Raw genomic sequence first — 13,173 nt, forward strand, 5'->3', positions numbered from 1 at the left:
TGCACCCTAAAATTTGTTGTGCGATTCCTCCTGGGTACACAGATACCCCATATATGGTGGAAAACTACTGTTTGGGTTTGGGGCTTGGAAGGGAAGGAGCACCAATTGAATTCTGGAGCATAATTTTGGCTGCCACATGCCATGTCACATTTGAAGAGCCCTGACATGCCAAAACAACAGAAACCCACACAATTGACCACATTTCGGAAATTACACCTCTCGAGGAATTCATCTAGGGGTGTAGTGAGCATTTTTAACCCTCAAGTGATTCACAGAATTGTATAACATTGGGTTGAGTCAATGGAAACTTACCATTTTTTCCCACTAAAATGTTACTTTGGTCCCAAGTTTTTAATTTTCAAAAGTGATAATAGGAGAAAATGAAATATAAAATTTGTTGTGCAATTTCTCCTGAGTACGCCAATACCCCATATGTGGTCGAAAACTACTTCTGAGGCACAATGCAAAGCTCAGAAGTGAAGAAGCGACATATTGTGCAGATTTTGCTGTTATGGTTTGAGGGTGCCATGTCACATTGGCAAGAGCCCCTAAGGTGCCAGAACAGCAGAAACCTCCCCATAAGTGACCACATTTTAAAAACTACACCTCTCAATTAATTCATCTATGGGTGCAGTGAGCTTATTGACACCACAGGTGTGTCACAAAATTTTATACTATTGGGCAGTGAAGAAAAAAAAAATTAAATTTTTACCACAAAAAAATTGTTTTAGCCCCAGATTTTCCATTTTCATACTGGGAAATGGGTAAAAACGTCACCAAAATTTGTCACACCATTTCCTGTGAACATGGCAGTGCCTCATATGTAGCTGTACCCCATATCATATGTAGCTATACCCCATATGTGGCTGTACAGAACTGCTTAGCCATACGGTGAGACTCTGAGTGAAAGGAACTGTCATGAAAGTCAGCCGCCATTTTAGGTATGATACGTCATACCTGAGGATATTCCCTATTGCCATTTCTAAACATCCCTCACACAACTCCTACCATGTCACATTTCTGCAGCCCCTGGTAAACAGAGCAATTCGCCCCCACCTCTGGAGATCAGTCCCCAGAAACTTCTTTGATATGGTAAATAAATGGGCCAGTTTTGCTGTGTCCAAGCAGGACAGAGTCAGCTAGGCCCCAGGGGGGGTAATTAACACCTGGCTGTCATTGGAAACCAGAAGCAAACCATTTGTGCAAGCCTGCAAACCTCTTCGTTGTCTCCAAGGAACCATGTGCTTTCTTTGTGGAAAATGGCCACCAAAAGCTACAAGATACACTATCAATTCATAACCACACGATACAAGTTAGGGAACCCAAATAAAATGTATCATGTGGGGAAGGTGCCCGCGGACACAATCATGGGACTTATAAATCCATGAGTGGCCTGGAAAGCTGGATATTTAGAAGAACCATATACAAGGTCCCAGGGGAGGCATGTTTAGAGTCAATGGCTTTCTCAGAAGAATAGGATCACGACGAGACCTCTGGTGTTACGATGAGATCACCCCAGGGAAAGTTATGGGTACTTTTCTAAAATGGAGCTAAAACGAGCATTAGTAGGAAGGGGGGCTTAGTAAACTGACATCACCAAGAGTGGGCGTGACAGGACTTTAGTATAGCCGCCAGCCAGAAACCCCCGCAGTTTGACCCAGGAGATGCTGTGAACACCTCATGTCGTCGGGTCCCGGTCTCCAAGTGGGAGGAGCACCTTTGCCATGTGCTACTGAGGCCTGGACGACTGCAACTAAGCTTGGACCTGTGGGATAGCAAATCCTCCCTTGCACCACAAGAACGGTAACTGATTTATCGTGGTTATCCCTGTGTTTTGTATGTCTAATTGTTATAGCCCTTATTCTGGCCAAATACCGTTGTATAGTTAATTGTATAGCCTTGTAATCTAGTGTATTCTTATAATCGATTAAATCATAAATTAATCGTGGGCTGTACCCTTTACTCTGCATATACGAATCCATTGGTCCGGAAACGCTTGGCTGAAACGCTACCGGGTTGGTTCCTGACCCGATACAAGTCTATTAACGGACCGGGCTTGTATCAAACGAGAACTGGTGGCAGCATACCATCTGGGGGATTTGAGGAAGGCTGGCAGTGACGGTTGGAGGTGTGGATATATATTACTGGCGCAGCCAGGGAAATATATATACCGCCCTCACTGCAGAGGGCCTCAAATACCCAGAGGGCTACAGGACGGCCTCTCCGGCGACCACTCACTATGTGCAGTACCTTGACTGACCTGAGAGGCAAGGGGGCACCAGAGAGTTGTGCCTGTATCGTGGCGTCACGGATTGGTGACGTGTAAGGGACAACACACCACCGTGTTTTCCCCCGCTGGTAGCAGCTTCCTGGCACTACTTACTCTAGGTGCAGTACCTTGACTCACCTGAGAGGTAAGGGGGCGCCAGAGAGCTGCACCCACCGGCCGGCATTCATCACAGGAACGCTATTTGACTCCGAGAACAATTTATCGTACAATAATTTGCGGACTACATATGCAGAGCCCCTAAGTGGCAGAAGAGCAGAATTCCCCCTCAAGTGACCCCATTTTGGAAATTACACCCTTATGGGAATTTATCTACAGGTATAGTGACGATTTTGACTCCATGGGTGTTTTCCAGAAACAAGCAGCAGTGGATGTTGCTAAGTGAAAATTGCAAATCTGCCAGTGTAATGCCCAGTACATTGTAGTGTTCGGCTCGTGCATCTGGAGACATGGACCCTGTAAATTAAGTGGGCTTTCCTTGCTACAGAAATGCCAAAAGTGAATTCTAACTGCAGTTTAGGCTTTGGATTTGGATTTGGGAGTGCAGAATTTGCTGGATTTCTTTTGGGGAGCAGGGAGCCATATCGCTTTTCCAGAGCCTTAGGGATACCATTAACGTGGAAGCTCCCTATATTTCCGTTGACATATGATGGACCTGAGTGGCGGCTTTTTTGGAGGATTGAGTTGAAGCTTTTATTGGGAACATTTTACATAACATTCTGGATTTATCCTGCGCTCTATGCTGAGCACTTATTTCGGGGTTTCCATCTAAATCTCTGAGTGGCGTGATTCAGATGAAACCCCCCCCAAGGAATCCTTTCACTATAATGAGGCAGCAGTGTTACTCTGGACTCCGTCTGGCCTCTGTTCAACTGTGTCCTTTCCGAGGTGCACAAAACTGTGGCAGACCAAGCTTTTGTGCATGCCTAAAAAGACACCGCTGGATCATAGGCCAGACAGCATCCACAGTGCCTCCATTGGCCCCATTACAGGGAATCTTTCGCTGGGGGTTCAGTCTGAATCACATATTCACATGGAAACCCCGATGTAAGCGCTCAGCGCAGAGCGCAGGATAAATGTGATCTTTGAGAGGCAGAATGAAGAAATCAGCAGCAGGAAAATAATTGGTTTTATTTATTTTTTACGCCTTTCTTCGTGCGGTATAAGTGATTAGACGACTTTATTCTTCGGATCGGTGCGATTACAGCGATACTAGATTTATATCAGGTTTTTATGATTGACAGCTGTCACATACTAAAAGACACTTTTTTGCAAAACAAAGTTTTTGCATCGCCATATTTTCAGAGCTATAATTTTTCCATATATTGGCTGACAGTCATGTCAGGGCTTGTTTTTTGCGGAGTGAGTTAATGTTTTTATTGGTACCATTTTCAGTCACATAATGCTTTTTGATCGCTTTCTATTATGATTTTTGGAAGGCAGAATAAACAAAATCCAGCAATTCAGTAATTGTTTCTTGGGGATTTTTTTTTTTAATTCCGTTCACCATAAAGGTAAATGAGATAGAGCAGCTTTATACGTCAGGTCAGTATGATTATAGCGATACCACATTTACAGTGGCATGTAAAACTTTGGGCACCCCTGGACAAAATTACTGTTATTGTGAACAGTTAAGCAAGTTGAAGGTGAAATGATCTCTAAAAGGCCTAAAGTTAAAGATGACACATTTTAAAAATAACAAAGAGGAAAATGGGCTGATGCAAAACTTTGGGCACCCTGCATGGTTAGTACCTAGTAGCGCCCCCTTTTGACAGTATCACAGCTTGTAAACCCTTTTTGTAGCCAGACAAGAGTCTTCCAATTCTTGTTTGAGAGATTTTCATCCATTCTTCCTTGAAGGATTCCTCCAGTTCTGTGAGATTCCTGGGTCGTCTTGCAGGCTCTGCTATTTTGAGGTCTAGCCACAGATTTTCAAAGATGTTCCGATCAGTGGACTGAAGGCTACTGTAAAAGGAATATGGGCCAATGCAAAAGTTTGGGCACCCTTGGAGATGTGTGCGCTCAGATAACTTTGAACAAGGTTTCAGACCTTAATTGGCTTGTTAGGGTTATGGCTTGTTCACTGTCATCTTTAGGAAAGGTCAGGCGATGCAAATTTCCCAGATTTATAACAACCCAGACTCCTCTAACCTTGTGCCAAAAAACAGCAGCCATGGCTTCTTCTACGCAGCTGCCTAGCACTCTGAAAACGATGGAGGCCCACAAAGCAGGAGAAGGCTATAAGAAGATAGAAAAGCGTTTTCAAGTTGCCCTTTCCGCAGTTTGAAATGTAATTAAGGCTATGTGCCCACGATGCAGAAATGCTCCGGATTTTTTCCTGAGCGTTTCTGCATCTCCCTGGCAGAAAAAACACATGCGGATAGTACATGCGGATTGTACACGCGGATAGTACATGCGTTTTTCCTGCCAGGGACATGCGGATGTGAAGCGTTCTTCACATGTATTTCTGCATTTGGGTTGTCAAGCGCTTTCCAAGCGATTTTAGCATCACTTGGAAAGTGCTTGACAACTTGGTCACACTATATAAATCCATGCAACCGGCATGCATTTATATACTGTGACCGAAAGAATGGTAAAAAATAAAAAAATACATCTATACTTACCTTCTGATGGCCCCCGGTGTCTTGCTTCGCTCCGTCCTGGCTGCCGGCAGATCGCGGTACACTGAAGGACCTGCTGACGCCAGCATCGCGTGACCCGTCACATGACTAAGACGTCAGCGCAGGTCCTTCAGTCCACCGTGATCTGCCGGCATGAAAGGACGAGCGCATCGGGGGCCGCCAGAAAGTAAATATAATCTTTATTTTTTATTTTATTCTTTTTTTCACAGTTTCTATGGTACCCGGGTCTGGAGGAGAGTCTCCTCTCCTCTAGACCTGGGTACCATCCGCACATTGGAACGCGTGCATTCTCCATGTCCTTATCTAGTGAAGCGGAATGCATGCGTTCTAATGCAAGACAATGGCGGCGAAAACGCAGCACTTCCGCAAAATAATTGGTAGTGCTGCGTTTTTTTCCGCAATGATAAACCGCAGCGGAAATTTCCGCAGCATGTGCATAGCACATGCGGATTATCATTGGGGAACATGGCAGGCCTTCTACCATGCGTTTTTTAAGCGTTTCTGCAGCGTTTTTGCCGCTGTGTAAACACTTAATAAACGCATCGTGGGCACACAGCCTTACTCCTTTATGATGTGTCCCGTAATAGTACGACACACGTCATAACCTCCTGTTTAGTGCAGGCTCCGGTGCAGAGCCTGCACTTTTCTGGGCACATGACACCTGATCTGTACAGTTAACGTGCCCGCAACAGCCACGGGTGGAATCGCGATCCACCCGCAGCTGTTATCTAGTTAAATGCCGCTGTCAATCTGTGACAGCAGAATTTAACTAGCGCAAACCGGATGCATGTCATTGGATCGGCAATCCCGGCACATGATCGCAGGTCACCGATGGGTTGGCATGAAAACATGGGGTCGGCAGAAGACCCCTGTGGTTGTCACTGCCAAATTGCTATGAGCTCCGCCTAGCGGAAGAGTCATCATAAGAAAACCTCTCCGGCATCCTTCACCATAAAATTCAGCGTCAGACGTATGTAAAAGAACATCACCAAGCCTGATGCATTTTGGAAACAAGTCCGGTGGACAGATGACGTTAAAATAGAACTCTTTGGCCACAATGATCATAGGTATGTGTGGAGAAAAAATGGCACAGGATTTCAGGAAAAGAACATCTCGCCAATTATTAAGCATGGTGGTGGATTAATCATGCTGTGGGATTGTGTTGCAGCCTATGGCACAGGTAACATTTCACGGGTAGAGGGAAGAATGGATTCAATGAAATTTCATCAAATTCTTGATGCAAATATAACACCATCTGTAAAAAAGCTGAAGGTGAAATGAGGATGAAGAGGATAGCTTCTACAAATGGATAATACTAAAACACACGTCAAAATCCACAATAGACGACCTCAAAAGGAGCAAGCTGAAGGTTTTACAATGGCCCTCACAATCCTCTGATCTGAATATCATTGAAAATCTGTGGCTAGCCCTCAAAATAGCAGAGTATGCAAGACGACCCAGGAATCTCACAGAACTGGAGGAATTCTCCAAGGAAAAATGGATAAAAATCCCTCAAACAAGAATTGAAAGACTCTTGTCTGGCTACAAAAAGGGTTTACAAGCTGTGATACTGTCAAAAGGGGGCGCTACTAGGTACTAACCATGTAGGATGCCCAAACTTTTGCAACACACCATTTTCCTTTTTGTAATTTTTAAAATGTAAAAGATGAAAATATATATATTTTTGCCTAAAATACAAAGGAAATGTGTCCTCTTTAACTTTATACCTTTTAGCGGTAATTTCATCTTCAACTTGCTTAACTGTTCACAATACCAGTAATTCTGACCAGGGGTGCCCAAAGTTTTATATGTCTCTATATATCATTTATTTTATGTTGTGCTGCTTTTACACAAAAACTATTTTATAGAAAAAAATAACTATTTTTGCATCGCTTTCTTCCGCGAGCCCTAGCTTTTTTTATTTTTCCGCTGATGGAGCTGTATGGCGGCTTGTTTTTTGCAGGACAAGATGATGTTTTCAGAGATACCATTTTCATTTACATTCAACATTTTGATCAGCAGCATGATGAAAAAGCATAGTTTTGGCCACCTTTTTTTTTTTTTACGATGTTCACTGAAAGGGATAACTAGTGGGACAGTTTTATAGGTCAGGTTGTGCGGAGGCGGCGATACCAAATATGTGTACTTTGTGTATTTTTGCTTTACATAAATATATGTATTTACTGGATTAATATTTTCTTTTTGTTCATAATTTTGTGTTTTTTTGTTTAAAAAATATATATATATATATATATATATATATATAATTGTTACCTTGTCCCAGAATGGGAATCAACTTTCCCTGCCTTGATCTAATACTATGCTAAAACGTTTGCATTGCAGGGCATTAGATCAGTGCATTGCTGACAGGGAGGAGAAGAGTCAGCTCCTGCTCTGAGCAGGAGCTTACAGGACACCGTACCTGGGTGACCCCGCGACCATCTATTGTATCACAATCATGTTGTGCTGATCAGAACGGAGTGGGAGCTCCCTCCCTCTGCTATGCCGATTGATGTCGCCCTCACTACTGACAGCGGCATCACAGGGGTTAAATGCCCGCGATCGCCACCATCACTGATCGGGGGAGTTGCTGCAGGGTGTCAACTCTCAAATAGCGCTGACACATCAAGCTGGCGCTCGGAGCGAGCCCACGCGATCGTCACGACAGCAAAACGCGTCAACCGCAGTGCCGTACATGTACGGCGGATGTCGTGAGGGGGTTAAAACATACATTGAAAGCTGAATAAAACGTAAATAAAAAAAGCCGGTTTTACTGTCACCGCAGTTCCCCAAAAAAATGCAATAAAGACGTGACCAATATGTTATGAGGACCCAAAAATTGTATCAATAAAAAGGTCAACTAGTAGCGCAAAAAAAAAAAAGTCTTCACACAGCTCCATAAATGGGGAAAAAAATATGAGATTTCAAAAAATCCAAATCCGAAAAACAATAGTGGAATTGCAGTTTTTTGTTTTTTCACCACATCTGCAATAGTTTCCTGTTTTTCTGTATATTACATGGTAAAATATCCTTCAAAACTACAACTCGTCCTGCAAAAAACAAGCTCCAAGTATGGGCCCCTTTTACCGATGTGCCCCACCGACAGCAGGAATCATACTGCTCCATTGTCAATTTATCCCTTAAAAAATCCCTATGACGGTGCAGATTATTTTCTTTTTAAGCATATATTGCTGTTTTTTTTATCACAGATGAAAGCCAAGACTTACCAATAATTCCACCCCAAAGAAAATCCCAGTGACAGATCTCTCTGGCATCAATGGTCCCCTGTACCGCACCACACCAGGGTAGTGGCCATCTCCTGGCCTCAGGAACACCCTGACAGCGGAGCCGGTCTCGATCTGCAGGGCTCTGGACAGTCGAGCTTTATTTCTGAATAGACTGTAGCGCTCCTCGCAGTTGGTAATGGCCAGAAGCAGCTCGGCCAGCTTCTCAGTAATCTCAATCACGTCTTTGTCATCCACAAAGACGAGGGTGTGTGTCTGATCCAAGATCTTCAGGGCGATCTGCACCTTCTTGCTCTTGGATGGGATGCTCCTGCTGTGCGCAGACCGCTCCTGGACAAACTGCCCGATGCTCCCCCGAGGAACCTTGATCTGTTTTTGGGTCTGTTTGTCGAGCAAACTACACTCCTGGATGAGGACGTAAAAAATCCGTTCTTCCCAATAGGAGGAGCTGCTTTTGTCTTGACCCCAGAGATTGGAACTCATTGTGACGAGGCAGCAGTCAATGAAGGGGTTAAGAGGTCCCTTGACTCAGATGATCCTAGATGTCCAATACTGTGATGCTGACAAATCCATGATCCAAGAAGATGAATGAGCGGCCCGTCTACGGAGCAAAGAAGGAGAAAGTCCACCATGAATGTAAATGGTTTGATCACCTACACATCATCCTACCAGTCTGTCTGCACCGGATATAGACACATAGGAATACAGAAAACTAAGAGTTTCATCGAAAAATGAAAAAATATTACATGTAAGGGCACATGGCAAGTAATAATTAGTAATATAGGAAATATAGGGGTCTGGGGAAGCCGAGAGATCAAACATCAAGACTGGTGTGCAGCAAAAGAGCAGTGAGAGTGGAGGGGGCATAGCACTTTATTATTAAGAGGCAGCGCACACACGTCACCTGCGCTCCCATCGCTTCTACAGAAGAGGCAGCGCGCACACGTCACCTGCGCTCCCATCGCTTCTACAGAAGAGGCAGCGCGCACACGTCACCTGCGCTCCCATCGCTTCTACAGAAGAGGCAGCGCGCACACGTCACCTACGCTCCCATCGCTTCTACAGAAGAGGCAGCGCGCACACGTCACCTGCGCTCCCATCGCTTCTACAGAAGAGGCAGCGCGCACACGTCACCTGCGCTCCCATCGCTTCTACAGAAGAGGTAGCGCACACGTCACCTGCGCTCCCATCGCTTCTACAGAAGAGGCAGCGCGCACACGTCACCTCCGCTCCCATCGCTTCTACAGAAGAGGCAGCGCGCACACGTCACCTCCGCTCCCATCGCTTCTACAGAAGAGGCAGCGCGCACACGTCACCTCCGCTCCCATCGCTTCTACAGAAGAGGCAGCGCGCACACGTCACCTCCGCTCCCATCGCTTCTACAGAAGAGGCAGCGCGCACACGTCACCTGCGCTCCCATCGCTTCTACAGAAGAGGCAGCGCGCACACGTCACCTGCGCTCCCATCGCTTCTACAGAAGAGGCAGCGCGCACACGTCACCTGCGCTCCCATCGCTTCTACAGAAGAGGCAGCGCGCACACGTCACCTGCGCTCCCATCGCTTCTACAGAAGAGGCAGCGCGCACACGTCACCTGCGCTCCCATCGCTTCTACAGAAGAGGCAGCGCGCACACGTCACCTGCGCTCCCATCGCTTCTACAGAAGAGGCAGCGCGCACACGTCACCTGCGCTCCCATCGCTTCTACAGAAGAGGCAGCGTGCACACGTCACCTGCGCTCCCATCGCTTCTACAGAAGAGGCAGCGCGCACACGTCACCTGCGCTCCCATCGCTTCTACAGAAGAGGCAGCGCGCACACGTCACCTGCGCTCCCATCGCTTCTACAGAAGAGGCAGCGCGCACACGTCACCTGCGCTCCCATCGCTTCTACAGAAGAGGCAGCGCGCACACGTCACCTGCGCTCCCATCGCTTCTACAGAAGAGGCAGCGCGCACACGTCACCTGCGCTCCCATCGCTTCTACAGAAGAGGCAGCGCGCACACGTCACCTGCGCTCCCATCGCTTCTACAGAAGAGGCAGCGCGCACACGTCACCTGCGCTCCCATCGCTTCTACAGAAGAGGCAGCGCGCACACGTCACCTGCGCTCCCATCGCTTCTACAGAAGAGGCAGCGCGCACACGTCACCTGCGCTCCCATCGCTTCTACAGAAGAGGCAGCGCGCACACGTCACCTCCGCTCCCATCGCTTCTACAGAAGAGGCAGCGCGCACACGTCACCTGCGCTCCCATCGCTTCTACAGAAGAGGCAGCGCGCACACGTCACCTGCGCTCCCATCGCTTCTACAGAAGAGGCAGCGCGCACACGTCACCTGCGCTCCCATCGCTTCTACAGAAGAGGCAGCGCGCACACGTCACCTGCGCTCCCATCGCTTCTACAGAAGAGGCAGCGCGCACACGTCACCTGCGCTCCCATCGCTTCTACAGAAGAGGCAGCGCGCACACGTCACCTGCGCTCCCATCGCTTCTACAGAAGAGGCAGCGCGCACACGTCACCTGCGCTCCCATCGCTTCTACAGAAGAGGCAGCGCGCACACGTCACCTGCGCTCCCATCGCTTCTACAGAAGAGGCAGCGCGCACACGTCACCTGCGCTCCCATCGCTTCTACAGAAGAGGCAGCGCGCACACGTCACCTGCGCTCCCATCGCTTCTACAGAAGAGGCAGCGCGCACACGTCACCTGCGCTCCCATCGCTTCTACAGAAGAGGCAGCGCGCACACGTCACCTGCGCTCCCATCGCTTCTACAGAAGAGGCAGCGCGCACACGTCACCTGCGCTCCCATCGCTTCTACAGAAGAGGCAGCGCGCACACGTCACCTGCGCTCCCATCGCTTCTATAGAAGAGGCAGCGCGCACACGTCACCTGCGCTCCCATCGCTTCTATAGAAGAGGCAGCGCGCACACGTCACCTGCGCTCCCATCGCTTCTATAGAAGAGGCAGCGCGCACACGTCACCTGCGCTCCCATCGCTTCTATAGAAGAGGCAGCGCGCACACGTCACCTGCGCTCCCATCACTTCTATAGAAGAGGCAGCGCGCACACGTCACCTGCGCTCCCATCACGTCTATAGAATACATGTGAAACCAATAGTGACGCAGCCACAAGCACAATGTGAATGGATGGATATAAAGATCTGCTCGCACAATAGACAGGTCTCTTACCATTGTATCTGCCGTACTCCTGATCCTGCAGCTGCCGCCTCCGTCTCAATGATTTATCATTTTCACAGCTATGATTAAAAGAAAAAAAAATATATAGATTATTATTAATTATTATTATTATTATTAACAAACATGGAGACAACAGGGAGAAACATCTAATAATGAAATTTGATAATTTAACAGAAAACTGGAAATGTGAAAATCAAGACAAAAAAAAGAAACAAAAAATTCTAGAAATATTTTCTTTTGTCCTTAATGGAAACAAAAATTAAGTAAAACTAATTCCAGGAGGGAGAACACAAGTTTTCCTTTAATCCGGCATTACTGGTCACTAATGGGTGCAGGGTCATCATATATTGTCATGTACACAGCAGGGCAAGATTAGCAGCGTTTCTGGATCATGGGACGCCTGATTACAGGAGGGTCACTGTACATAGAGAATGTATTGTGATCTACATGCAGCACTGGATGGAGGCCGCCATTGTCTTATCCCGGACATAGGATCAGAAATGAATATGAGCAGGATTAGTCAGCGACCGAGTTGGTGGTGATACAGGTCTCCGCGCTCCTGTGGTGCCTGCCGGAGCAGGACATGGAAGAAGAAAGCGTCCCAGCAATGGTCCACGTATTGTGCAGCCCCAATACTGCTTTTATGGGAATCCCATCATATTGTACATCTAAATGTGACCAATTCAGAGACAGTAACCATGCCCGCCTTTAATGTACTCCATAAAGGCAACTGCATAACTGCAACTGTGCCCCCAATAACAGCAATGGTGCCCCCCATAACTGCAACTCTGACCTCAAGAACAGCAATGGTGCCTACTATAAAAGCAATGGTGCCCCATAACACTAAAGGTTTCCACCACCAACACAAACTGTGTCCCTCATAACAGTGATTGTCCCCCAAAACAACAATTATACCCCAAAACAATGGAGCCCCCCATAACAGCAATGATGCCCCCATACCACTGAATGTTTCCCCTATTAACTGTAATAGCGGTGCCATAACTCTGAAGAAACCTGCCCCCCATATTAGTAACAATACCCAACATAATGGCAAGTGTACACCCAAAACACTAAAAGCCCCCCATAATAATGATGCCCACAAAACACTGAAGGTTTCCCCCACTAACAATGGTGTCCCCATAACACTGAAGGTCCTCCCCTATAACAGAAATTATGCCCCCCATAACTGAAAGTGTGCACCCAAAACAGTGAAGGTCATCCACATAACAGCAACGAAGCCCCCATAACACCGAAGGTCCCTCCAATAACAGCAGCGGGTCCCCCATAATGGCAAATGTGCATCCAAATCACTGAAGATCACCCACATAACAGCAACGAGCCCCCCATAATACTGAGGGTCCCTCCAATAACAGTGGTGCCCCCGTAACACTGAAGGTTCCCCTCACTAACAATGGTACCCCCATAACACTTAGAATCAACCACATAACAGCAACGGAGCCCTCCATAACAGCAATAGGCCCCCATAATGGCAAATGTGCACCCAAATCAGTGAAGATCACCCACATAACAGCAATAAGGCCCCAATAATACTGAAGGTCCTCCCCCATAACAGCAACGGGACCCCCTGAACTGCAAGTGTGCTCCCAAAACACTGACTGTCCTCCCACATAACAGCAACGGAGCCCCCCATAACACTGAAGTTCCCTCCAATAACAGCAACAGGTCCCTCCAATAACAGCAACGGTGCCCCCATAACAAGTGCCTCTCTCACCACCATAACAGTGACATCAGTCAATAGCCGTGTAATCGAGCTGGGAAAACACGTCACACTTCCTCCATACTTCTGCTCTC

General features: G+C 47.1%; 1 protein-coding gene across 2 annotated transcripts in view; it reads right to left on the reverse strand.

The window, feature by feature from the left end:
- The window catches only part of CYLD (CYLD lysine 63 deubiquitinase), a 48,966-nt gene that overhangs the window by 29,319 nt on the left and 6,474 nt on the right, over positions 1–13,173 (reverse strand). For both annotated transcript variants that reach the window (XM_073659356.1, XM_073659355.1), the window contains exons 2-3: positions 11,353–11,420; positions 8,157–8,775 (exon numbers count right to left, since the gene is read on the reverse strand). In XM_073659356.1, the coding sequence (XP_073515457.1) occupies positions 8,157–8,657 (501 nt within the window). In that variant the 5' untranslated portion in view covers positions 8,658–8,775; positions 11,353–11,420. The remainder of the gene's footprint in view (positions 1–8,156; positions 8,776–11,352; positions 11,421–13,173) is intronic.

The sequence above is a fragment of the Phyllobates terribilis genome, unplaced genomic scaffold (genome assembly GCF_046119375.1).
Source record: "Phyllobates terribilis strain yellow unplaced genomic scaffold, ASM4611937v1 Scaffold_13__5_contigs__length_258822181, whole genome shotgun sequence".
Classification (NCBI taxonomy): domain Eukaryota; kingdom Metazoa; phylum Chordata; class Amphibia; order Anura; family Dendrobatidae; genus Phyllobates; species Phyllobates terribilis.